The sequence below is a fragment of the Candoia aspera genome, chromosome 1 (genome assembly GCF_035149785.1).
Source record: "Candoia aspera isolate rCanAsp1 chromosome 1, rCanAsp1.hap2, whole genome shotgun sequence".
NCBI lineage: Eukaryota > Metazoa > Chordata > Lepidosauria > Squamata > Boidae > Candoia > Candoia aspera.
The window spans coordinates 65305971-65333357 of NC_086153.1; the positions used below are offsets into that span (position 1 = coordinate 65305971).

At 40.0% G+C, this 27387-nt stretch overlaps 2 protein-coding genes across 6 annotated transcripts in view; both read left to right on the plus strand.

The window, feature by feature from the left end:
* Nucleotides 1-3574, plus strand: part of HEATR5B (HEAT repeat containing 5B) — a 52606-nt gene extending 49032 nt beyond the window's left edge. For all 3 annotated transcript variants that reach the window (XM_063305707.1, XM_063305716.1, XM_063305725.1), the window contains exons 34-35: nt 1231-1444; nt 3011-3574. In XM_063305707.1, the coding sequence (XP_063161777.1) occupies nt 1231-1444; nt 3011-3315 (519 nt within the window). In that variant the 3' untranslated portion in view covers nt 3316-3574. The remainder of the gene's footprint in view (nt 1-1230; nt 1445-3010) is intronic.
* Nucleotides 3575-12600: 9026 nt separating this feature from the next.
* STRN (striatin) overlaps nt 12601-27387 on the plus strand; it is a 46779-nt gene continuing 31992 nt past the window's right edge. For 2 of the 3 annotated variants that reach the window (XM_063305738.1, XM_063305747.1), the window contains exons 1-2: nt 12601-13048; nt 24172-24275. In XM_063305738.1, coding sequence (XP_063161808.1) covers nt 12761-13048; nt 24172-24275 — 392 coding nt within the window. In that variant the 5' untranslated portion in view covers nt 12601-12760. The remainder of the gene's footprint in view (nt 13049-24171; nt 24276-27387) is intronic. The other variant, XM_063305755.1, reaches the window with a different exon arrangement.

The window sequence follows — 27387 nt, forward strand, 5'->3', positions numbered from 1 at the left end:
TTCTTTTATATTCATTGTTTATCTTGTTTTGTTTTTAATCCTATGTTAGCTGCTCAGAGTTGTATTTTGCAAGTTGGACAGCCATACACATCATTTAGAATAAAATCAAACAAACTAACAAATAAGATTTCTGGTGAATGCTTGGTTAACTTGACATACCTTACCCTAAAAATTAGAAATTGAATTTTTTTTTTATAATTTAATAAAAGTAGATAAATAATACAGGAGCTCAGATCAGTAATAAAACATTTGACAAGCCAATTTATCTGATAAACATTGTTGTCTCAATTGAAGCACTGATATTCATGTTGTTGAAAAAGGATCATATTGGCTAGAATGCCTTAGATGAGAATACAGTATGCATCTGTATAATGGGTATGCAAAATATTTTTGGTTTGAAACATTTCATGTATGAAAATTCATGCAATATTCCACTTTGTATATGGACCTATTATTTCAAATGCACTTGGCTATAATGAGTATTTAAGTTCAAAATGCATCCAAAATGCTCACAACAACCCATCTCATACTTGAAGCAACAGTTTTGCACTTGAGCAGGAACACTGTATAATTTTAATACTTGAAACATTTAAAGGAATATCAGTATATAAATCAGATTATCAGTTATGCAGCATCTGGTTAGTATGTGCATAGTACTGCAAATTTTGCTTTTTAAATTGAGACTGATTAACAATTGTTTTGCTTTAACTTCCCTTTTATAATCAGGAGCCATAATTGTGGACAGTTTTGGAATAAACAGTTACTCATTAGCAGTGGCTAAATGTCCAATTTAAAAATAGGCCAATTTATATGCCCTGTTTTTTTCCTTCCTACTTCCTTAAAACAACAACAACCAAGTTCTACAATGTTTTCTTTTAAATCTTTCCAGAAATTCTAATGGAATGTAGCTTAAGTATATTCATACTGGGGGAAATAGTAAGATTTATAGAATAAAGGGATTAGCATTGAGTTCAGTTATCTAAAAGGAACATTTTTCTTACTATATAAGCCACTCTGAAATAATAATAAAAATAAATACTATTATTATCATTATTATGCCTATTTGCAGAAGGGTACAATTTGGTTTGGGTTGCAGCTGTGGAAAAATAGGCTTAATGCTATGTGACCCCCTCCAAAAATCCCCCTTACTGTGGCTGCTAGTTAGGCTTTTAAAAGAAGTATTTATGGCAAATTGTTACTAACACAACTCTACTTATATATTGCGGTTAGGTTCAAGCCAAATGTTACCATCTTCTACTTTCTATATTTCAACACACAAATCGTGCCCTCTCTACCCCATATATACATTCCCTGGCACCAATAATGGTTGAGAAACTGAAAAGTGTGGAGAAGAACCGTCCAAACAGCAAAACAGAACTCTTAGCAATCCAGGAAGGAATTAAAGTTCTTGAAACACTGGTTGCTCTTGGTGAGGAACATAATAGTAAGTACCTTGATTGAGAGTTACCATTCTTGACATATGCAAAAGCTGAAGCATTCTTAGAAACACTAAATTGAACATATCTCACATTGTGCTGCACATTTTGGCTCTGTCCAGCACTTTCCTAACTTTGAGGCAGTGATATTCCAAGGATATTCTGACACAGAGCCATCTAGAGCAGTTAAAATTCTGGGAGACAAAGTTAACTGGTGATAATATCATTCTGAGGAAGATGTCTAGCATCTGTTCTGTGAGCTATTTGAGGAAAAACAACATCCTTTGGATTTTAAGGGTGAAGAATACCTGTTGGTTTAATCAGAGAAAAATAGTCCCTAGTTTGCAGTATAAAGGTAAAGGTAAAGGTTTCCCTTGACGTAAAGTCCAGTCGTGTCCGACTCTAGGGGGCGGTGCTCATCTCCGTTTCTAAGCCTTGGAGCCGGCGTTGTCATAGACACTTCCGGGTCATGTGGCCAGCATGACGACTCAGAACGCCGTTACCTTCCCGCCAAAGCGGTACCTATTGATCTACTCACATTTGCATGTTTTCAAACTGCTAGGTGAGCAGGAGCTGGGATTAACAGTGGGAGCTCACCCCGCCACGCGGTTTCGAACCGCCGACCTTCCGATCGGCAGCTCAGCGGTTTAACCCGCAGCGCCACCGCGTCCCATGAAGTTTGCAGTATACTGCCCTAAAATATAGAATTTCTAATAAATAATTTCTATATAAAAATTACCATGTTTATAGATTATCATCCTGTTATGGATATGTACTTATTTATTTATTTTATTTGTTTAATTTTTATCCCTTTATTATTTTTACAAATAACTCAAGGCAGCGAAGATGCCTAATACTCCTTCCTCCTCCTATTTTCCCCACAACAACAACCCTGTGAGGTGGGTTGGGCTGAGAGTGAGGGACTGGCCCCAGGTCACCCAGCCGGCTTTCATGCCTAAGGCGGGACTAGAACTCACGGTCTCCTGGTCTCCAGCCTGTTGCCTTAACCACTAGACCAAACTGGCTCTCCTTGGATGGGTAGATATACCTTTTTCACTTTAACAGGCATATTTTTGTCCACAAATGCATGAAACAACTAAGCATAAATATTTCCCTTAAAAGGAACAAGGCAATCTACAAAGGCAGAGCCTCCCCATATACTTGAGAGAGCATCTATCTGTTGGAAATCAATTTGAGATATGAGCTTATGGTATTCTAATTTTCTTATTCATGTCACAAATTCAAATAGCATATCTATAAAAGTCACCTCCTCTTCAATATATTGCTAAATGTAGTTTTATTCTGTAACTGTCCCCATAGTAACCAGCACTTTAGGGAAATATTTTCTAGGCTAGAACTGAGCACATTGCTGAATGATCTGAGGGCCCTAAAAATAGTTGTTCTATTCTCTGCCACCGGGCATTTCAGAATTCTATCAAGAAGACATGTATTGTCATTATCTTTGGAATGTTTATTTTCTAATGGTAATATATGAACAGTTATACATTCTGAGTACATCCCACATTGTCAGTCTTGAATTTTAATTATTTTAATTGATTTATTTTTTCCCTTAGGAGTGCAATTGCTCGCTCTTCTTGTTCCTACTCTCATATCTTACCTACTGAATGAAAATGCATTCTCTTCTGCATCCCTGGTATCAAAAGAACTTCACGAGTTTGCCCTCCAAGACCTAACCCGCATTGGACCCCTCTATCCTCATGCATTTAAGACAGTAATGGGAGCAGCTCCTGAACTGAAAGCACGGCTGGAAATCGCAGTACGAGCAAGTCAAGCAAGCAAAGCAAAGGCAGCTGCCAGGCAACCACCACCCACAGTACATTCCACTCCAACCATTAAACTTAAAACTAGCTTTTTCTGATTCTCGTTGGAACAATCACAAACACAGTCATCAAGAAATACATCATTCCTTCTGTGCTCCTTTATCTCATTCTCTGTATTTCTCATTGTTTGTCAACAGGCTCTACATTAGCAATTCGTGTTTCTAGGGGGTTGGTATGTTACGGTTTGAAATCTGTGCATTACAAGGAAGGTAATATCTATATGTACATAGATTTTAATGAAATGAAATAAGTTGATCATGCATCTGAGGCTGTGTTAAACTATCTCCTATAACAATGTGTTTTATGTGGTGTTTGTCTTTCTTTTTAGAATGTTAAGAGTTCTGGTTAATTCTAAAACTTGGAAATATTTTTTCCACTAGGTACTGTCTGTGGGAACTTGTGAATTACACCTATTTCTTACATAGCACTTAAAAAAAAACAATGGCTGTGATCATATTGCAGTATTATCAATTGTAATAGTGTAAACAACTTGAGTTGGAATTCAAAAGTGGTAAACATACAGTCTTGTACATTGTTGTCCAGTATCATCTTCTAGCTTTTATCCAGCTATAAATGGAGCACCAGAATGTATTCCGTTAGTGCATCTAGCTGTTAAAGTCCAATACTATTTACTAAAACATTGCCTACATTTGGAGAAGAGGTGACAATCCAGTCCCCATACAGACATTTTCTGTCAAAGTTATCAGAAATAATTTGTAGGGCAGCTCCATCAAATTGTGGCTAAATCCTTCTCATACATCCTCTTCTGTTAAAACATCTTTATAACAGAGTGCCATTCAATTTCTTTTTGTATTATCTTCTTTATAAAGTATGAAAAACATACTACTTTGTAACAACTCAATAGGTACTTGTGAATGTTTTTGCCACATAGAGGCACAAACAAAATAGACGGCACTGAATGATAAAGAAGACAATATCTACCCTGCTTATTGTATAGATACACTTGAACTGTGAAACATATTTCTATGTCAAAAACAATTCAGCAAATAGCAATAGCTTCATTAGGGAGCAAGATCTGTTAGTTTACTTTACTCTGACATTACAGCATAGCCTTTAAGTAAAGGACTGTACATACTCAGTATGTACCAACACGGTGCCTGTTTTCTGAGCATTTTGCAATTTAACTTGCTCCTCGACAGAGACATTTCATGCCAGGGGTTAATAACTGTCTGGTTTGCAAGGCTGTTATGTAAGGTCAGGCCTCTAAGTTAGGAGTTTTTCTGAAGGGCAGGATTGTTCTCTTGTCACAGATTGCTATCTGTTTGCAGAAATGGTGTTTGAGTTTTCAGAATGATTTTCGTGAGAAAATCTGGCTGACCAGGATTTTTTTTTTTTATGGCAAAAGTCAACTCAAAACTGAACTCCCTAAAAACAATTTGTGACCTACAATGGAGAGACTAACAGGGCTGATGTACAAAGAGGGTATTGGTCATGCTAGCTAGAATTTATAGGAAGTATAGTCTAACATATCTAAAGACCACAAAATAGGGGAAAGCTGTAGGCCTAGAATTACATCTAACAATAGCCACTCCCCCACCCCCCCAAAAAAGAAACAGATACAGTTCAGTTCACAACTTGCCTCATGTCCTGCTGGATTGGAATGGCATATAAACACCAGCAAATAAATAAATATTAACTTCTCCCACTAGAATAAGAAAGATTACAGGGATTGGAGTAGGCCTGTGTCTGCTGCTCTAATAATTTTTGAGCATATTCTTTTGTTTATTATCCTTAAGCTCCTTAAAGCCATTTTCATGACATATATGAATATCGCACTCTAATTCCTTTCTGCCTGTTGTAATGTTCAAATTGCAACAGAAAAAGTACAATATTGCAAAACAACGAAATTTGTTTTGATTGTAAAAGAGAATAGTGGCTGTTTAATGAAAAAAATTGCCATTTTCTTATCTCATACCTTACTTTTTTTGGCTTAATATTTCTTAATTCTTTTGGTGCTTACATAACATTGCTTACTCCAAGAGGGAATAGTGTGATAGGTATATGTGTATGGTCATTTTGTGATGTTTGCAACATCTAGAAATTCATATTGATAACTATTATCTATTAGATTTTAAGGAATGCTGTTACTAAGGAAGCTGAGTTGTAATAAATGAAATACTGTAATTATTAATTTGAGTTTTTATTTATTACAATGAACTACCTAATGCAGCTGTATGCAAAGTTTAGACACTCTTGATCAAACTATAAGTTTCAACAGAAGCTGAAACAATCTCTACATTGACAAAACTAAATATACTATATCTTTCTGTAAATTTGAATGCATACTTACCATTCAAGTGCATTTGTCTAGTGGTTAAGGCAACGGGCCAGAAACCAGGAGACTGTGCATTCTAGTCGTGCCATAGACATGAAAGCCGGCTGGGTGACCTTGGGCCAGTCACTCTCTCTCAGCCCTACTCACCTCACAGGGTGGTTGTTGTGGGGAAAATAGGAGGAGGAAGGAGTATTAGGTATGTTCACCGCCTTGAGTTATTTATAAAAATAATAAAGGTAGGAGAGAAAATTAATAATAATAATATGGCAGGTGCAGAAGTTTGACTGTCCTTTCTGTTGGTATTTTGTAATGCTTCCTTTGGCAGAAATAATAGTTTCCAATTTTTTTGTGTAGTCAACCAACAGTGTCTCTAGTCTTGCTTTGGTATTTTTTCCCCTACTGTTGCAGGAGTAGGATTTTTTTCCTAACTCTTCTTCCTTCATAGGTCCCCTTGCATGTCCTACACATTTCAAATCTTCCCAGATTTTCAATTATATTTAAGTCTAGCAGTTGAGAAGGCCATTCCAAAACCTTTATTTTCCTTTCCTGTGAGCACTGCAGGTCAGTTCCTACAACTGTAGAATTTTAAAGTGTGTCTGTATTGGTGAAAAAGGTCAGTTGAGGTTACACTGATTGAGCTTCAATATGCACAATGCATATCAGGATATTGTTCAATTAGATTTAGAAGCTTCTGATCCCAATTTCCATCACCCAAACTCATAACAGTAGCAAGTTTGTTACAACAGTATATGAAGCTGGAATGACCCAATTGTACCACAGAAGAGATCAATGTACGGGGTTTCATTTGATTTGCATCATAGAAAAAATGTATAGTAGGCAACCCAAAGGAAAAAACTGTTAAAACCATTAGTCCTGTTTTTTCAAATTTTCAAAATGGACACATTTTTCTCTTCATTTATCTTTTCTCACTAATCAAAATTGCAATACGAGGGTTATTACTTGCTGAAGATAGGCAAACTGATTGTTGTGGTTAACTCCTTTGCTGCCTGCCAAGCTCTGTGTTCCACTTTTTATTTTTTTAGATTCTTCTAATTAAAATAAATAGGATATTTTATGCTGCAAAGCCATGGCAGATGCTGCAGCATCATTTTCCAGAATGTAGCGAGGCCACATAAGCATTCCTAGAAAACTGGATGTACGCAGCCCGACAAATATGCCCAGCTGTTAGAGGACATGGCAGGGAGTAGCCACATCAGCTTCTAACTAGCTAAGCCCATAATGGCACTCAGTTTTGAAGAATTTCCTGTCAAGCCCTGCAAGGCTGGCAAGGTCAGGAAACACAGATCATTTGGATTTCTGGAAAAATCTTTATTGCTAGTAGGGAAATGTAACAGGATCTTGAAAGCCTATCAGAGTAATCCTCCTGCACAACTTATACCTAGTATAATTAAGGCGGAATTACTCTGAGTTTCTTTTTGACATTCCCCCACCCCCCAGACTAAAGAATCTCTTCTGTAACAGCCCTGTTTCCTCCCTTAACTTCTTGCTGCCCCCTGTGTTCCTGAGGCCTGGTAGGCACACTATCACATTACCTCCCTCTTCAGATTTGTTCTCCTCCTCACCATGGAATGGACTGACAGCAATGACACCCCCTCCCCAGTCCATGAAGATGGACTTGGCCTGTCCTTAAGGTTGACTGACAAGTATGACATTTCAGAGGGAAGAGAGAATGGTCTTAAGGGACAGGAGGAAGAGCTGCTACCAAGTCAATGGTCAGATAAAAGAGGCTTGAATCCTGGGCAGGAATGTAACCTGAGTAAACACCTCAGACAAGCCCCTCCCTAGTTCTCACAAAGATAAAAGGAGGGATGGGGAAGAGCATTCAGACTTGCACAATTTTGTTACTATAGCTTTATAATAAAAGTCTGCATGACATTGGATTCTTAGTCTGATCTACCTGAAGGCTGACAGAAATGGAAGAACCTCAAAAGGCGGGAATGTACTCTCCACCATTCATCATGAGTCTAAAAAAGCAGCTTGTAAGGCAGGCATGATAGGGGGGAATGGGGGAAGTTGCAGAATACAAGAGACAGGGAGGCCCCTCCCTCATAAAGATTACTGTAAAACAGCAATAAAAGGCTACAGGGCTAATTTGAGCTGTCACAGGGAAGGAGCCAATAAATACTGAGGCCAGTTTCTTGGACAGGAGGAAGGTAGAAACTTAATAGAAAGCCACACCAAATGCCCCATAGCAATTCTGGCACTGTTCTGCCTGTGAACATCAGCTGCCCATTTATACAACCTTAGCCAAATCCAACTGCTCTGTTAGGATCAGCTGTGCCACTTGTTTCTCTTGCAGAAAATCAAAGGCTTGAGAAACCACAGAGGCAGGAGTCTTGCAGTACAAACAGCACAGGTGATAGCCATAATTTGCTTGGAAGTGAGACATGCCAATAAAAACATACAGAATGCTATATTCAAATTCTTCAAATAGCAACGAGCCAGGGCAATTGTTCTGTTAATAGGATAGATAGCAATACAAATATTGTTCTAATATCACAGTTTTCTTTTCTGCCCATTTAGTTCTGGGTGATGTCCAGTAGCTAAAAGGGTTTCTAGAACCCAGATTTAAATTGAGAGCCACAATCTGAGATCAATGATTAACTAAGCCCCTGTACCAGAAAATGTGATCTAGAAACAGCTGTATAGTCAGTAGGTCCAATAGTGTTTGTCTCATGATTTCTAAGGGTAGAATCTGCTTATGTTCATGAAGTGTGTTTTGGCAATAAAATAAAAATCTCTTTGCAAAATTCTATTAATTTATTTCCTGGATTATTGCTTTTACCCAGTCTAAATATTCCTGTCATTCCAGGTCTTTCCACTTCTCCAATGTTTGCATTCCTGACCTATTTAATGTATCCTTCCAGGTCAGCTAAGGAAACTGGGAGTTGGAGGCATGGTTCTTCAGTAATTCTCCTTCCTCCAAGGCTGATTCCCATCAGTGTTGGTAGGGGGTGAGAGGTTTAAGTCTAGGCCCTAGGCCTCTGCTTTGTGAGTGCTTTAAAGCTCGATTCTCTGCCCACTCCTATTTAACATCTACATGAAATGGCTAGGTGATGTTATCCATCAGCATGGGCTCAAGTATTATCAGTGTGCTGATGATACTCAGTTGTACATTTCTGCCCAAGGCTGTCCAAATGATGCTGTGGAATGCTTTCCCAGTGCTTGGAGGGTCTACAGGCCTGGATCGGGAAGAATCAGCTTTGGCTCAACCCTGACAAGACTAAGTGGCTGTGGGTTATAGGCACCTCCATATCTAGTGGTTTGCCATCTGTAACTCTGGTTGGATTTATACTCCTCCAGTAAAAGTTGGTGTCCAATCCATGCATTCTCATAGACTGACAGGTCCTGTTCAAGAGCAGGTAGCAATTGTGGCTAGGAGAGCTGTTGCACAAATACATCTTGTGCTCCAGTTGTGTCTTTTTCTAGAGTGGGAGGCACTCCTCATGGTCACTCATGCCTTAGTGACCTCCCAATTGGGCTATTGTAATGGACTTTACATGGAGCTGCCCTTGAAGAGCATTTGGAAGTTGCAGCTAGTCTAGAATGCGGTGGCACAGCAGTAGTAGGCACATTGCAGTACACCTACATAACACCACTGCTGCATGAGCTTCACTGGCTCCCAGTAGGCTTCCAGGTGCAATCCAAGGTGCTGGTCATCACCTTTAAAGCCCTACATGGCATGAGGCCAGGTTACCTGTGGGACCCTGGAGGTTTCTGCCCATCCCACTAGATCTGCCAGGGTAGTCATGCTCCAAGTCCCCTCAGTGAAACAAAGATGACTGATGGGGCTTCAGAAGCATAACTTCTCTGTCATGCCTGCCTTATGGAGCAGCCTCCTCCCCTGAGATACAGATAGCCCTGACCTTGTTGGCCTTCAGGAAAGTTGTGAAGACCTGACTTTTCTTCCAGGCATTGTGACTGGGGTGTTGATGGAGCCAGAATGGTTGATGGATTCAAGTTTTATTGGGTCCTCAATTTTTTTTTCAAATTAGAATTTTTAATAGTTGTTACCAATACCTTCTGGTAGATGGGCATCTATATAGGATTGTTTAATTAATAGTATATTCTTTCTAAATATTGTATATAACATATCATGCAATTTACCATAAAATTCCTGAATATTTTCCACCATTGCATCTGTAGAGTGTATTTACAATTGTATAACATTGTTTTTAATTGGATATCCCCTAATTCTAATAGTTATCAGCCTGTCACTACATAGTTAGCTATGTCTTTTTTTGAATATCATTGCTACTTCATTCTTTTGTATGGTCATATGAACTCAAATACATGATGTAATCATCTGTTTAAAAGTAACCCATGCCACTAAGTTTACTTATTCCAAAAATATACAGTTCAATATGCTTCATTTTTGCTTGATCAATTTCCGATTTTCTTTTATATATGATTCTGACTTATGTGTCCTTATAAAAAAAGAAACTTCTCTTTCAATACTGGAACCAACAGTGATCAGAGTTCCTTGTGGTTTTGATCTGTCTATATCATCTCTTCATCAGTAATTAGAGGACTGCCTTCTGCCCTTGTGGTTCTCATCATTTGGCACTGCTCAAAGATTTGCCACCAAAATTGTCATTTTAATGTGACAGTTTGAAAGTGATTAAATACATAGGAATAGTCACCTTAACTCCATTTAATTTAATTAAAATATCTGGGCCCCAGCTAAGGTGACCTACCATTCAAAGCCCAAGTGAAGCCTTCAATCCACAAAACATCATGCTTGCCTCAGGTAATACATTAAGAATAAGCGGTCATATAAAAAACAACTTTGAAATGCAGCTACTAAACCCATCTTGTGATAATCTGCATGTAGATACTGTTTGGCATGAATAAAGCACGACTAAATTGTTTATTTAACATCATGCTTAAATAACATGGGCTACTATTAGGTCTTTGCTATCACTTCATTGATTTGTGATTTATGACTGATGGAGAAGAAAAAAATAACAGGAAACAGAACAATAAGAGAAATAAAAGCATCATTATAATTGCATAGAGTTGTTCTACAATGGTGGGCTAAAACACAATTTGACGGGGGCCTAACTGCTGATCCAGTCAGGGAAAAACCTAAAACTTTGCTTATACTAAAGGCATAAACTAAAGTCTCCAAGATACCTCTTAAAGGAATCAGCAAAGAACAGACTAGCCATGATTTTCAGCAAAGTTGTCACAGAGATTTATACTGTATTGAGAAGGATGATTATTGTCAGACTGATGTAACCATGATTTATTTGTACAAAATAGCAAATATTAAAATACTGGCTCTCATCAGACAAAGTGAGGTAGCAGGTGCTGGAAGAGGGAATGGCAACTTGCAGAGCAGCCACTTCTTTTAAGGTTGACGGTTGAGATGGACGGGCCTCATTTTGATACAACCACAGTGTGATGGAATGTTGGGTTGACTCAGAGAAGTGGGAGGGGAATGCCAAGCTTTTAGAGAACTTATTTCAATCCTGGAGAAGTAGAAAGTATGAAAAAGAAACTCAAAACAAGTCTGCCTTGTGTTAGGTTCCTTGAAGTAGGAAGAGGCTGTGACAGGCTTTCAATATTTTGTTACAATCCCTTAACCGCATTTAAAATACATTCCAAGAGTCCTAACAACCCGTTTCTGATCTTGCCTACCTCGAAGGCCTGACACACAGGGCACTGAGGCAGAGCACGTTCACTTTGCCCACCTCTGTCCCTCGCTTTCCACTTCTCACCCATGTCTGCGCATGGTTCCTGCTTCTTACCTGCTAAAAAAGGTACTGTGGCACAGTAATGAGGCTATTACTGTGCTTCATGGGGACAGAGCAATGCGTGTACCTGTTCATGTGCAAAGTTGGTTTGGTTGATTATCTGCTCACTTGGCTAGAGGCTTTTCACATGCTACTCTAACAGAGCAGAAGGAGAATAGGAGGAAAGTCATCCAGACAAACCTTGTACAAGCATCACAAGAGATGTTGAGGAGTTGTCTTGGAAAGATTCCATTACTGGTGTCTTAACTGGCCACTTGACTAATGGGGTGATCAGCTCCTCAGCTTCAAAAGTAACTCAGGCTGCTCAGTAGAGAACCGGTACAGAACTTGTGCCGGCAATCTGCGACCCAAATAAAACCCCTAACCTACAACAGCGGACTATGCCAGACAGCACCCAAGATCACTGACCTACCTGCAGTAATTCCAAATCAAGTGAGACCAGAGACATCTTGTGGTAGTGAATTCCAATGTCTGATTATGCATCGTATAAAAAAGTATTTCCTGTTGTCTGCCCTGATTTTTCCAGGATTCAATTTTACTGGGTTGACCTCTGGTTTCAGTTTTTTGGGAAGAGGAAAACCACTTCTCCTTGTCCATTTTATCCAAATGCCGCAAACTCCTCCAGCCCCTTGGTCATCTTAGTTTCCCTCCTCTGAACCTTCTCTAGCTCTACTATATCCTCTAGAGGTGCAGTGACATCCTTGATTTATATAAGGCCATTATAATATTGGCTTCTTTATCTTCGATACCATTTCTACTAACTCTAACATGCAGTTGACCTTTTTTATAGTGGACACACACTGTCGACACCTTCACTGAACTGTTTATTATTACCCCAAGATTTCTTTCTTCATTGGTCACTGCTAGCTTCGATCCCATTAGCTTGTGTGACCAGTTGCGATTGTCGGCACCAATATAAATCACTTTACACCCATCGACTCACCCACAAATTCATAAGTTTTAGCCGCTTTCACAGCATAATTTCTTTTCTCCACTTAAAAACAAAACAAAAAAACCAGTTCTTTCTATTTGCAAATCGAAATTGAGATTTATGTAACCTACGAGCACATTATCTTTTTTAGACGTTCACTGCCACTCCACCCCTTTCCCGACGTCAGACTGAGGAAACTGATTCAGGAACTACATACCCCAAGATGCCTCGGGTTCGGCCGCACTGAATGCGTTTTGGAATTGACCCTAGTGAGGCCCGGTAGCCGGCGGCGGGGGCGGTTGTCAGCCGCTGACGGCGGAGGGGACGCGCCCAGTTTGTTACTGCTTCCACTGAGCGAGGTGGACGGGGGAGCGGGTCTGGTGGACCGCGGACGTCGGCAGCGACTGTAGCGGCCGTTCGGGCGAGGTGCGGAGGAGGAGCAGAAGGTCTCTCCCGCCGCGACGACGGCTCCGGCCATGGACGAGCAAGCGGGGCCCGGCGTCTTCTTCAACAACAACAACAACAACGCGCTGTTGCTGCCGCCACCTCCGGGCGGGGCCGGGCCGGGGCTGGAATCGGGAGAAGCGGCGGCTGCCGCGGCTGCCGCGGCGGCTGCCGCTGGCGGGGCTTCGGCAGGGCCGGCCCCGGCCTCTGCAGGGCGGGCTCAGTACAGCGTCCCCGGCATCCTGCATTTCCTGCAGCACGAGTGGGGCCGCTTCGAGGCCGAGAGAGCCGAGTGGGAGGCAGAGCGGGCGGAGCTGCAGGTGAGGTTCCCCCGTTGCCTTTCCTTTCCTCTCCCGGGCAGGTTTGCTCGCCCAGGGGCGGCCGCCTTCTTCCAACCTGTCGAGCTCTTCTCCTTCCCTACCCAGATCTGTCAAGAAGGCTTCGTTCTCCGCCCCCGCGGTGCCTTCTCGACAGCTGGACGCTGAGCTTCGGAACGGCGGGGGAGCGATTGACTCCGTGCCATTTCGGGGCTTTTGGGGAACCCCGGGTGCTCGTAGGGCGCCCTTCCTTCGCCTCGCCAGCCTTTCCTCGCGTGCGGAACTTCGGAGAAGGGTGGTTGTTGGCAGCCTCTGTCCTGCAAGGAAATAAAGCCACCCCCTCCTGTGCGGTGGAGGGACATTAGCTGCGAAAGTTGAGTACTGTATTGACATCCGGATGTTGATGCCTCTGTATTCTAGCTCGCCTTAAATCCACATCTGCCGTGGTTGCTCGGTTTTAGTAGAAGTGTGTGGTTAATTATTTCTGTTGCCAGAGGTTAAATGGGAAAGATTGCTGCTTTTTCTTGCTACAGAATAAATGTACTATGCTTTAGAATGTTTGTCAAATGGATGGTGATTTTATTCCCTATATAATTGTTATTTGTGCCTGCCCTTCCCTTATAATTAGTGAATAAGTATTAGTAGTAGTGAATAATGTTCCATAAAACTAAATGAATAGTTGAGAACCAAGTTGGCATTGCTAGGTCCCAGAATCTCCCTTTTGACTATACCAAAGCAGGCCCCTGTTTTAGCTGAATGGGATGCAGTTTCAATAATTGGTTATGTAACAGTTACAGGGGAAACGTAAAGTCCATAGTGGCTTACCTTTGGTTTTAGCCACCTTTGGAATTTATATCCAAAACAGGACTTGAATGTGGGGTTTCTGATGCATTGATCAGATTTTTAGCCTCTATTCTGCAATACTTCAGTGTAGCTACGTTTGTATTTTCTTCAGTAAACACTGTAGCCTTCACCAGAAGTTTCAAGTTTTAGAAGACTCTTAAAACCCTGGTAGTAGAAGCAAAAAATGCAGTGGGACTGGGAAGTCTCTTGCCTTTCAGGTTGAACAAAAGGCCGCTGAACTAAATGGAGCTGTCTAGTAGATTGGCTCACATGAGGTTTTGTGCTTCTTAAAATGCACCTAATTGAACACCATGGTAAAGGCTTTTGAGTAAGCCTGCACAAATTGAGTGGCACAGTGTTTGAGGAGGGGGAACTGACAAAGATCATTAGTGAAACTTAGGGAAGCATCATTGCTTTTCCATTTTTTAGGGTTTAGGTTACTGGATCAATATGTTATTCTCTAATCTTGTGGGATGGTCTTTCCTTTTCTTCAATGAGAGAACTATGCCTGTGCATTATAACATCAGGAGAGGCCTGTTCCATATTTTTCCCTGATGGGAAGTCAAGGGAGATTAGATTAGGAGACAGGCCTTCTTGATAGTGGCTCCTGCCATATGGAACATGCTCCCTCTAGAGGGGCAGTTAGCTCCCATCTTAGGAAGGTTCTCAAAACAATTTTATTTCAGCAGGCCTTTAAATCTAGGGTATTTTCCAGGTGTAAACTAATCTTTTCTGCGGTTTTTTGTTCTTATTCTGACTTTGTATTGTTAATTGTTTTATGACTGAAGATTGGCACTGTGTTGGTTTACTCATATATGCTGCCTGGAGTTACATGGATTAGGGAAGTTTGAATACTTGAATGTTAAATAATTGAATATTGTCTGTTCTGATAGTTTGTCATATGTTGCCTGTGCCATTTGATTCTTGAATATACATTTGAATGTCATTGTGTAATTTACTTGGGAGTAAGGCAGGTCTTCTAAGAAGACCTTCATAAGATTGTATAGATAAGTAATAATGGTGGAAAGTGTATTCTTCGGCATTTTATTCCAACTTCACAGGTTGCAGCGTACAAGAAGTATGCTAATTAATATAATTGCATTGGAATTAAAAATGCTGACATGTCTGATATTCCATATTTTAAAGTTATCACTCTATAATTTACAGAGTAGAAGCAGAAAAGTAGAAATGTTAATTGTTCTGATAGAATTGGGAATTTTGAAGAAAGTTCAGTTAGGTTTTTTAGATGCAAAGAGCTATTAAATGAATATGCACTAGGTGACTAGCTGCTAACATGCTGGGATGTGGTGGATTTCGGTAATGGTTCTCAGGAAGGAGGGAGCACATTCCAAGGAAGAGAACAAGATAAGAGGAGACACAGTCCAGGAAGCGATTGTGGGAAAACTAAGAGGTTCAGAATAGCTCCACCCTAGAATTTTCCCAGGTTATTTCCCCTTAGGTTAGGTAGAGTAGCTTTAGACTGGCAAGATTCTGTCTATGTGGCATAAGCAAATAAAGAACAGAAGTTTGGCTGAACTGATTCTCTGAAGTTCTTGGGCTTGGCCTGACATGGATACACAGAGGTCTGGTTTAGTAGAGAACTCAGACATTGCTTGCCTTTACAAGTACATATATAAAGTTAAGATTCTTTTCTTTTTCTAATGTGCAAATATTTTGTGAGGATGTTAGAGCAGGGAACAACTCTTTCTTTAAAGAGTTTTAAAGAAACTCTTTAAAGGATTTTAAAGTGGTTTTATTCACTAGAATCTACATTTACTTTTATTAAAACATCGATTCATGCATTCAGGAATTCTGACCAAAGGTTTAGATACCCTTCACTCTTTTAACAGCTGGTTATCTTCTTGCCTAGATTCTCTCTCTCTGCCATTGTTAATATTTCTTTTTCTACCAAAAGAATGGGAAGCATTTCATTAAAGGGCCTTAGGCTTTCCTCCAGAGAATCATGATTTTTCTTAATATAAACTTATCCATACCCAAAGATTAGCAGAAAGGCTCCTCTTAAAGATGTTTTCACTTTCCCAGGCCTATATGTTCAGCACACAGAAGAGAGACTTCTTCAATGTTGATTGCATGCTGTGGGTTATATTTCTCAGGAGTTGCATTCATCTCCCCCTCTTTTCCCATTTTCAAGTAAGGAATCTTAACCCTTCCTCTTTAGTGGGACCTTTTTAGGATAGTGAAGTTGGTGTGATATTAATTGTTTTTAAGAGATTTGAAGTATTTGTGAGACTAGCCTCCTCGTAGTGCATCCCAGGCAACGTGACTTGTCACGGTTAAATAGTTTACACATCTGGCTGCTGGACCTCACAAGGATTTCCCAGCAAGAAAAAAAAAGCAGCATGAACACCAAACTGCTATGCCATACAATAAAAAAAAAGTTTATTGCTGTTAACTGTCTTGAAAGCCTTATGAGCAAAAAAGCAAGATGTAGATTGAAATGATAAAATAAATGTAATGAAAAGTAGTTACGGAGCTGACCTGAGTATTGTGGATTCCTATAAAAACAATGGTATTGTTCAGTTTGTACCTGACAGATGTGGAGGTTTGTTTCCAAAAGTTGGGATATGAGTTGCAAGTTTTGCGGAATTACTATAGGAAATTTAAGTAGTATTTCTGAATAATCATTCATTGTCACTATTCATATGTGATATGTAGAAAGACAATAGTTAGCGTCAGAAAGCATTTTTCCAGGTTTTTTTAATCCTTGTAAAAATGCATCGTGTTAGAAAAATGATACCAACCTTTTTCCATTTCCACTATGGATATTTGTATTATAAGAGTGCAAGCAGGCAGATGGTGTACTGATGCAAAGAAACTGCTTGTCCCATTGTCTGCAGGAGTGGGAAATGTGATAAAAGTACTTCTGAAAATGCTAGCTGGTTTAAAACTCTGGCCACAAATAAATAGCAATTTTTGTCTAACCCCTCTTCTCCAGATTCTTAACAGCTGATCTTTTTCACTTCTTGGAGAATGAATGCTAGTACCAGCTTGTACTCCTAGAAGCTCATTAGCAGAGCAAAACTGTATTCCTCTTTAGGGTGTTCCTGTGCTGAATCAAGCAATGATTACTTTCTATTTATACAGGAGAGCAGAGAATAACCTGTGCAAGGAATTATACTCTACTCCTCAAATAAACATTTCACAGGATAACCTATAATAATAAATAAGCACTTACAGTATATATAATACCAAATAATGCTTTAAATGTTGTTAAGATATGGCCTTAAGTAAAATTCTAAAAAATTAATCATAGATTAAGGGAAAAAAAAGTTTTAGCCTGGCATCAGAAAAACAGCGACTTAAGTGTCAGGAGAACATTCTTCCAGTGAAGCACCAACATTGAGAAGGGCCTTTCCCATGTCACTAATTGTTTTTGCATATTTAAAGATTATTTTATTGCCCAGGGAGGCTGATACTGCTCTATATTTCTATTCTCAATCAGTGAGAGATTTAAATGTCATTATCAAAATAATGGTAAATTACTCTTCCATGTCAGGAGAAGCTAATTGGAGAAGGAGCTTCAGATGGATGAGAGTCCCTAAAGAAGGAGAAACTAAAAGCACAGTTGCAAACAATTTCAGTGAGGAAAAAATGCAGGACAGCAAAATAAATGTGCATGGCTAGACATAAAGCTTAGTCAACATTTGAAAACATAAAAGGACACATACAGGAAATGGAAAGTGGGCCAGGTCACAAAGGAAAAGTACAGGCATGTAACTTGGAACTGTAGAGCTGGTGTCAGGAAAGTAAAAGCTCAGAGCATTAGACTGAGAACAAAAATGGCTTCTGTAGATATGTTCACAGTACAAAGAAAATATCAGCATACAGCTGCTCAAAGAAGGTGGCAAACTGCTAACAGATACACAGGGTTGCAACTGGGGGGGGCAAGCAGGGCATGTGCCCCGGGCGCTGTGCTGGGGGGGCGCCAAAATGAGTGTGGAATCCATGTTTGCCCCAGGTGACACAGACCCTAGTTGCAGCCCTGCAGATACAGAAAGGCAGAACTCTCAAATACTAGCTTTGTGCAGTTTTCTTAAAAAGCAACCCTTGTGTGTTGTGCTGGGAAATTGTGAAAGGCTGTATGAAGAGGCAGGATTGAAACTTGAGTTTAATAAGAATATACTCAGTAAGTGCTTCCTTACTCTGAATTTTATATCTCTAGTAGCTGATGTATGATATCTATGGATAGCAAAAGACCTAACAGATGGTCTAGCCATATTTTTATGTATTACCTTTGCGGAACTTTAGAGAGCTGGTGAACTGTCAGATGACTGGGGGAGAGCAAATGTTGCCTCTATCTTCAGAAAGGGTAAGAATGAAGTTTTTATGAACTACAAACCAGTCAGTCTGACATTAATACCTGGAAAGATTCTAGAGCAGATAGTAATTGATTTGTAAGCATTTTGAAAACAATGTGGTAATTACTAGGATAATTTATTAGGTGTGGATTTATCAAGAGCAAACCCTCCCAAGCTACTCTTATCTCACTTTTTGATTAGGCAACTTATTTAATTGATATCCAGGCTTCAAGCAAAGCATTTGAGAATATGCATCAACTTTATAATATGCTGATTAGCAAGCACCCTATGTGTGGGCTGGATGGCATGACCATAGATGCATAAATAGCTGGTCCACACTATACTCAAAGTGTTATCAGAAATGGTTTTTCATAAATTAAGAGCTTTCAAGTGGGATGCCACAAGTTACACATTATCAGTTTTTTATTATTTTCATGTATGAATTGGATGTAGTAGGGCAAATGTTTATCAGATTTCCAGATGGTATAAAGTTGGGTGGGTTAGCTAATACCTTAGACAGAAAAAGAATGTGAAACTATCTTGTTATTTTGGAGAAATGGGATGAAAGTAACAGAATGAAATTTAACAGAGACAAGTGTAAAATTGTCCTTTGGAAACAAAAATCAAAAAGCACATATAAAATGGGAGATTAACTTCCATGGTAACAGTACTTGTGAAAAAAGATATTGGTGTAGTAGCTGACTGCAGACTATGAATGTGAGCCAGCAATGTGATGTGGCTGCAAAGAAGGCAAATGCAATTCTAGGCTGCATCATCGGTCATATAATTTCTGAGTCCTTGCAAATAATCTTTCTTCTTTTGTTTACACCTCACCTCAAGTACTGTATCCAGTTCTGGGCACCAAGCTCTAAGAAGGATTCAGAGAAATTGGAACAGTCTCAGTGAAAGGCAACAAGAATGATCAGAGAGCTAGAAACTAAGCTCTCTGAATAAAGCTTGAAGGAGCTGGGTATGTTTAGCTTTGGGACAAGATGACTGAGAGTTATGATAGCACCCTTCAGGTTCATGAAAGGATGTCACATAAATCTGTCCTATCTCATTTCAGCATGCAGGACATAAAAAAAATAATGTGCTTAAGTTACAGAAAAGCAGATTCGACTTGAATGTTAGAAGGAATTTTCTAATAGTAAGAGCACTTCAACAGTGAAACAAACGAAAACACCCCTTCCCCACTTCATTGGATTCTTCAACAGGAGCTAGACAATCATCTCTTGTGGGATTAGTAGGAAGTTTGGAATGGATGGGCCTTCCCAAAGGTATGATTCTATGATCTGGATGTTATTTTAAGACAGAACTCAATGAGTATATACACTCTTTACTTTCCTTTATTTATTTATTTTTCATTCAGTCATGTCCAGTTCTTGGAGATTGCCTGGACAAGTCCCTACAGTTTTCTTGGCAAGGTTTTTCAGAAGTAGTTTGCCATTGCCTCCTTCCTAGGACTGAGAGAAAGTGACTGGCCCAAGGTCACCCAGCTGGCTTTGTGCCTAAGGCGGGACTAGAACTCATAGTCTCCCGGTTTCTAGCCTGGAGCCTTAACCGCTACACCAGACTGGCTCTCTTTATTCATTTACACATTCATTTATTTATTTGTAGGCTGACAATTTCAAGAAAGCCAAGATGGGTAACAGTTGTACATAAACCATTAAAGCAGTCATCAGAAACCCTAATCTAATTAACCCAGGCAGCCCTTGAATCATCAGCATCTATATGCCCTGTAGAACATTAGAATTTGTAAAGCCTTCTTGAAGGTGAAGAAGTTGGAAATGTTCCTTATCTAATGAGACAGAGTGTTTCCAAAAACAGGGGCTAGTACTGTTGAAGAATATTGTTGGGCCCCCTCACATCCCATAGGGTGGAAACCTTCAGTATACTTCCCCTTGGGGATCACATGAGGTGGGGTTAGGGTTTACTGTTGTCTGTATGCAAGGTGACAAGGGCATGAGTAATTGCCATAAGATCTTTGTCCAAAAAGGCCCACAGTTAGCACAGCAGCCAGATTTGGCCTCCACTTGCTGCTCTAACAGGAACTATGAATACAGGAGGACTCTTAAATCACAGATCTGCTCCTTCAGGGGAGTACGACCCACCCGTCCAACTTTCCCTAAAAAGAAGGTGTTGAGAAGGTGGCTGTGCAGCAGCTACAGAGGATCCTGAATGAAATGGATCATCTGGACCAATTTCAGTTGGGTTTCAGGTCTGTGTATGGGACTGAAATAGCATTGGTTGCTCTTTTAGATGATCCCTGGCAAGAGTGTAATGGGGGTAGTGCCTCCAACCTTTTTCTACTTGATCTCACGGCAGCCTTCTGGACCAGCTGCGAGGGTTGGGGGTGGGCAGCACTGTATTGTGTTGGTTTTCCTTCCTTTGCGGCTAGTTCCATTTGGTGTTGTTCGGGAGCAAGAGGTCCTGCCCTCAGCCCTTGCATTGTGGGGCCATTGGGTTCAGTACTTTCTTTGTTGCTGTTTAACAACTACATGAAACTACTGGGTGAGGTCATCTGTAGCCATGGGATGAGTACTGATGATACCCATCTGTATATCTTGGCCCCATGTGAAGTAAGTGATGCTGTTGACATCTTGTCTTGGTGCCTGGAGTCTGGGGGTGTGTGATGGTCCTGGCTTGCAATCAGTACTCCACACACGAAACACGTTGGAATCGGTGGGAATTCTTTATTGCTCTCTGTAACTCATGACACATTAAAGATCCAAGTGATTTCAGATTTACAAGTATTGGTATAAATACAGTCCTTTCCCCCTCCCCTCTAGTCTTGTGCCTCTTTTCATTCATTTGAAGGTCCAAGGTGCTGAATTAACAACTTCCCCTTCCTGCCCGTCTGCCGGCTATTGCTTTCATGTGTTTGTTTCCTGAGCATTCTCTAGCGGGTGCCATGTCACAATGACACCCAGGTGGGGGTTGTTCATAACAGGGGGTTTGGATGGGGAACAGCAGGTTCAGCTCAACCCTGGAAACACTGAGTGGCTTTGGGTCTATGGGCCACCTGGATCTGGGAATTTACTATCTTTAGTGGCTGTGCCCCAGACAGACCTAGTGTGCAATCTGGGAGTCCTTCTGGACTCACAACTCCTGCTCAATAAGCAGGTGGCAGTTGTGGCTAGGAGGGCCTTTACGCAACTTTGGGTTGTGTGCCAGTTGCACCCATTCCTGGACCTGGAGGCCCTGCGCTCAGTCACTCACACCCTGGTCACCACCTGCATGGACTACTGTAACGTGCTATACATGGGGCTGTCCTTGAAGAGCATCTGGAAGCTTCAGCTCATGCAAAATGCGATGCCACAGACAGTTATGTATGCACCTAAATCAGTGCATGCTACATCTCTGCTCCGTGCTTCCAGGTTCAATTTGCTTCCAGGTTCAGGTTTGCTTCCAGGTTCAATTCAAGGTGCTGGTAATGACCTATAAAACCCCACATGGCATGGGGTTTTTTGAGGGACTGCCTCTTCCCAATCACATCTATCTGTCCAGTCAGGTGGAGCAGGAAGAGCATGTTGCGGGTCCAATCCACGAAGGAATGTCATCTGACAGGACCCAGGAGGAGAGCCTTTTCTGCCGTGGCACCCACCCTTTGGAACATTATTCGCCCTGAGGTCAGATTAGCCCCAACCTTGCTGGCCTTCTGGAAGTGTCCTGACTCCCAGGAAACACTCTGAGACCGGGAACTGTTCTCTAATGTTTTATTGCTAATACATAACAGTAATCCTAACAAACTGAACAAACGTGGGAAAAACCCAGCCATATAAACCCCGCAGGTTAAGGCGGTCCCAATCTGTGCCTCTTGGAATGGCTCACCAATTCCTCAGTGCTACGCATGCGCTTAACAGTCTGGAAAGGAGCCCCCTGCTCGCCATCCTTACTCATGACAGGAAGGGCTTGAAAACATAGTTTTGCCATCTGGCCTGGGAATCTGGTAACATGGGTATGGAGCCTGCAAAGGGGCTGTATTGCTATGGAAATTTGAGTGCAGTTTCCTGCAGATTATTGGGGAGGGGGGTTAATGGTTTTTATTGTTTTTAATGTTTTTGTTATTTTGTTGTTATGTGTTTTTAACTTTGTATGCCGCTCAAAGTCATGTATGTGAAATGGATGGCTATATAAATTTACCAAATAAATAAATAGTAAATAAATAAAGTAGGAACTAGGATCAAGCAAGCACAATCACTGACAAAGAGCAGTACCATCTTGTAGGGATTTAGTTTGGGCTTGTTGTGACTCATCCAGACCCTTAGAGCCTCCAGGCACCACGCCAAGATTTCCACAGCATCCCTGGTTTAGCTTGGGGTAGAAAAGGACAGCTGGGCATCACCAGCTGTAGTGATCGGCTTGCAGGAGAAAGGCAGAGCCAGAGACACAAGAGTTGTCTTTTACAGTGTAGAGTCAAGGGCTAGAGAATTCTACTGTCTGAAGTTCAAGCTTACAATCTAAATACAGGGGAAAGACCAAGAGCAACAGGAATACAGGTCCAGATTTTGAGAATTGCTCCCAATAGAAGGCGGCTTTCATATAGCCCCAGGTGCTGGCATAGCTTGATTAGGGGCATTATTGCCCTCTCCTGTTGAAGAGGCATGTTTATTACCTTTGTTCAGACCTTTGTAGCTTCTGCTGTGTTCTTGAGCTAAGTGCCCTGCCAGAATCTGACCTCTCATTATCTGAATCAGGTCTTATCTGTTCAGGCTTTTTCTCTCCTGAAGCTGCTTTAGATAACTGATAGATAGCTGCTGACTCATTGTCTCTTGAAGCTGCTGCAGGTACCTGATTGTCTGCTGGTTGTACAGGCTGATGGGCCATCTGATTTGCCTTTTTGGTCTCAGATTCAGATGAGACTACAACACTGAGGATCCATTAGGTGCCTGGACTAAGCGATCTGGCATTCCTGCAGAGGTCATGTGCCGACAAAGCATGAGTGAACCAGAAACTGATCTAACCATCGTATCACAGCTTCTCCGAAATAAAGGCCAATACCACAGATCTCCTGGGACAAGTCATAGACACCATGGAGACAATGAACTCCAGAGTCCATCTGGAATCTGTCCCCACAAAATGGAGATTGAACCCCCCCCCACTCCAAAAGTCTAGAGGACTCGACCACTAATCCAGCATAAGGGCCAGGAGCTCAAAGAGGGCCACTGCTGGGTGACAGGGTGATCAGGACATAGCAGCAGCCCTATCATATCCCTAAGGCCTAACATAACAGTCCCACCCAACCACCAACTGGGCAATTCTTCTGCTACTGCAAGAGTCTTACAGTTATAGGGGAAGGCAAGTTACCCCTAGCAAGAGGATGGAGGTAGAGGCTGTATTCCTGTATGAGGAAGATATGGCAGGGGGCATCGAGTAGGCAACTTCAAGGAAAGGCTACTTCAGGAAAATTGATTTCATTTCCTCTTTATTAAAATAATAAGTCCTGCTGTTTATATTGCCGGTGGTATTAATCTTCTCTTCACAATCTTTTCCTCTTCCCAGAAACAGATGGATAATATGTGCCCACCCCACTGCCTCCTTCACATTTGTTGCTGAAATGCTACTCCAAGCTGCTCCAGCCGGCATGCCATTGGGATGTTTGGAATTGCAATTTAACAACTTTTGATGGCCCATACATTTCCCATCCCTGATATACCTTGATGTAATGATAAGTGACTGTGTTTAGAGAATATGAGGTTACCAGTGAGTAGATGTATACTACAGTTGGATGGACAAATGAATTATTGGGACTTTTGTCAGAGTACTGTTACTTGACGGGTTACAAATGAACAAACCAGAATGTTGAATAATCATATATATTTCAGCAATACTTTGCCTCAGAGATTTAGCCTTTGCCTCAGGGATTTAGCTCTTTATTTAGAAAACTGCTTTGTCATGGAACTGATGTAAGAAGGCAGGTTGATTTTCTTTTAATCTTTCTGTTTGAAATTCTGTTTCTTTTAGGCCCAAATTGCCTTCCTTCAAGGGGAAAGAAAAGGTCAAGAGAATTTGAAGAAGGATTTAGTGCGAAGAATAAAAATGTTAGAATATGCTCTTAAACAAGAAAGGTATGGTGCTTAAGTCGTAGATATCTTATGTTAAATGCAAGAACTACTTACTGTCTTATCTCAAAAGCAATATTGACTGTTTTTTCCCTATTCTTCTCTCCAGGACAAAATAATCTATAACTAGGTGCAAGTCTTCTAAGTATTATAGAAACTATTTGTAAAAAAAACAGCCAACCTCAATTCATATTGTTTTTTTTTATAATTTTATTAAAAGTTTTAAAAAGGAAGATAAAAACTAATACAAACTAATATAAAGTAAGAAAGAAAAAAGAAAAAAAAATCAAAGAGAAAGCTATAAGTGCAAGAAAGGAAAAAAAGTAAAAGAAAATAGAAAAGAGAGAAAAAAGATACAAAAAAGTGGCTTCTGATCATGTTTACAGCAGTTATAAATACAATTATAAATTTACTTCTTTCTCTAAAGTTACAGCATGTCTCTTCTTTCTATAATCTATCCTGTCTAATCATCAAAGATCATAATCATAAATCATTTTATGATTTTGTGGAAAATAGAAAAAAATGAAATCGTGAAGTCCATAAGGGGCTTTCAGTCAGCAATAAACGTAGATATTATCTTTTCTCTAATCAAAAAAGTCAATTTGGCCATCTCAGCGAATTCAATCATCTTCACCAACCATTCCTCTGTTGTAGGTATTGCCTAATCTTTCCATCTTTGTGCACACAATATTCTTGCTGCATTATCTTATACAAAAACAAAGTTGCATGACTTTTTTCCAACTGTTTGTCCATCAGTCCCAAAAGAAAGACCTCTGGTCTTAATTATATATTAATCTCTAAAATCCTCAGAATCAGTGTATGTATTTGAATCCAAAATTTTCTAGCCTTTTTACACATTCACCAAGCATGATAAAATGTCCCTTCTTGTTTACATTTCCAACATGAATTTGAAGTGCCTTTGTACATTCTAGACAATTTCTCTGGTGACATATATCAATGGTACATCATTTTATAAAAATTCTCTTTAAGATTATAACATAGTGTAAATTTCAATCCTTTCAACCACATATTTTCCCATTGTTTCATCTGTATATTGTAACCAAAAATTTTAGCCCACTTTATCATATATTCTTTCACTTGTTCCTCTTCTGTTTCAAATTTCAGTAGAAGTTTATACATTTTAGCAATTACATATTCATCATTTCTACATAATCCCATTTCAAACTCAGTCTTACAATGTTCAAAACCATGAACTCTTTTGTCTACTTTAAATCTTTCTAATAAATATTTCCCCGTATGAGGGAGCTGGGCGGTGATAAAAAACATGATAAATAAAAATAAATAAATAAATAATAACTGTAAATAAGAAAACCATTGACAACTATGTCCTTCTGCCACTAGTTCTTCTCTTGATTTTATTTTGTATTCCCTTTGACAAAATTCTAGTATCTCACAGTAAGTTAGCCATTTGTGTTTGCCTATTATTTCTGGTCTATAAAATGCTTCTTGTGCTAGAGCCCCAAAGGTGTTTTCTGGCACAACCTGGATTTGTATCTATTCCATATTCTCAATATGGGACATCTAACATAATGATTTTTAAAACCCACATTGACCTTGACTTTTTCGTACCATAGAAACCCATGCCATCCAAATCTCAGGTCATGTCTTTCTAACTCTTCTATAACTTCTGTTTCTCAGCAGCACTCACTCTTTCATCCAAACCAAACAGCAAGCTGCAAAATACAATTTGAAATCAGGTGAACCCAGTCCTCCTCTTTCCTTTGCATCCTGTAACACCTTCTATTTAACTCGTGGTTTTTCCCCTCCCACAAAAATTTAGATATATCCTTTTGCCATTGTTTAAATCTTTTGAGGGAGATGGGCAGTGATGAAACTTGATAAATAAATGAATAAATAAATAAATGGCGCATTAGTTGTCATAACAGGCATTGTCTGAAACAAAAAAATCATTCTAGGCAGGACCTTAATTCATAATTGTTAATGAACGGAAAGATAAGCAGTTTGTAACATTTCCTATTCCTGGAGTCTCATTTAATAGTTTTTTTTAATTTGAGATAGACTTGGTGATGATTTCTCACATCATGAAAACTTTTGATCAACTGAGAAAAAAGAGAGATGAACAATCAGTTTGAAAATACTGAGTACAGATGAAAATAAAGCACCATTTTAGTTCTAATTAATTTCTGCCACATCAGTTGGACTGAATGTGTTTTCTTAAACTCTGTACTGTGCTCTCCAGATTTTTGGATTCCAGCTCCCACTGATCCTAGTCAGCATGCCCAGTGGCAAGGAACTGTGAGTTTAAAATATCTGGAAGGCATCATATTGTCCATACCTATTTTAAATGTTGAAGATTACTTAGTGTAATTTTGATTTTATATGTATATTTACATAAATATTAATATAAATTGTCCATGTTAAGCTTTTACTGAATATCTTGAAGTGGAAACAACAGAAATGGTTTCCTTCCCTTTCAGCAGTAGGAACCTTGCAAAGATCTGTCTGTTTCTCAAACGTCTTTCTGAAACTCTTTCATTCCATTCCATTCCATTCCATTCATAGAATGGACATTATTGTTTCAGTTCATACTGAGAAATTGGAATGTATTATTCCAGATGTTAAGCAACAGTTGTCGGATTTGTGCGATCTATCTGTTTTGGAAAAGGCAATATTTTCTACTAATCAAAGGATGCAGCAATATGTGTTACTATGGCAGAGATCTTGCAATGATTTACAATAATATTTTGTACTGATTATATTACAGTTATGTATTTTATTTATTAATTTATTAATTTTTTATCACCACCCATCTCCCCCAAAAGGGGGACTCTGAGTGGTTTACAATAAAATTAACAATTAAAACAATAAATATATAAAATACAATAAAAACAGCCAAATATAAATAAAAATAAAAATAGATATGAAATCCAAGTAGTGATAGGTGGAGAGGGCTCTACGGCACCAGCCACTTCCAAGAAGAGCTATTGCCCTTCCCATCCCAGGCAAGGTGGCAGATCCAGGTCTTCAAATTCTTCCGGAAGGCTGGGAACCAGGAGCAAAGGGGCCTGTCTCACCTCTGGGGGTGGAATATTCCAGAGGGTGGGCACCACTGCAGAGAAGGCCTGCCTCCTGGACC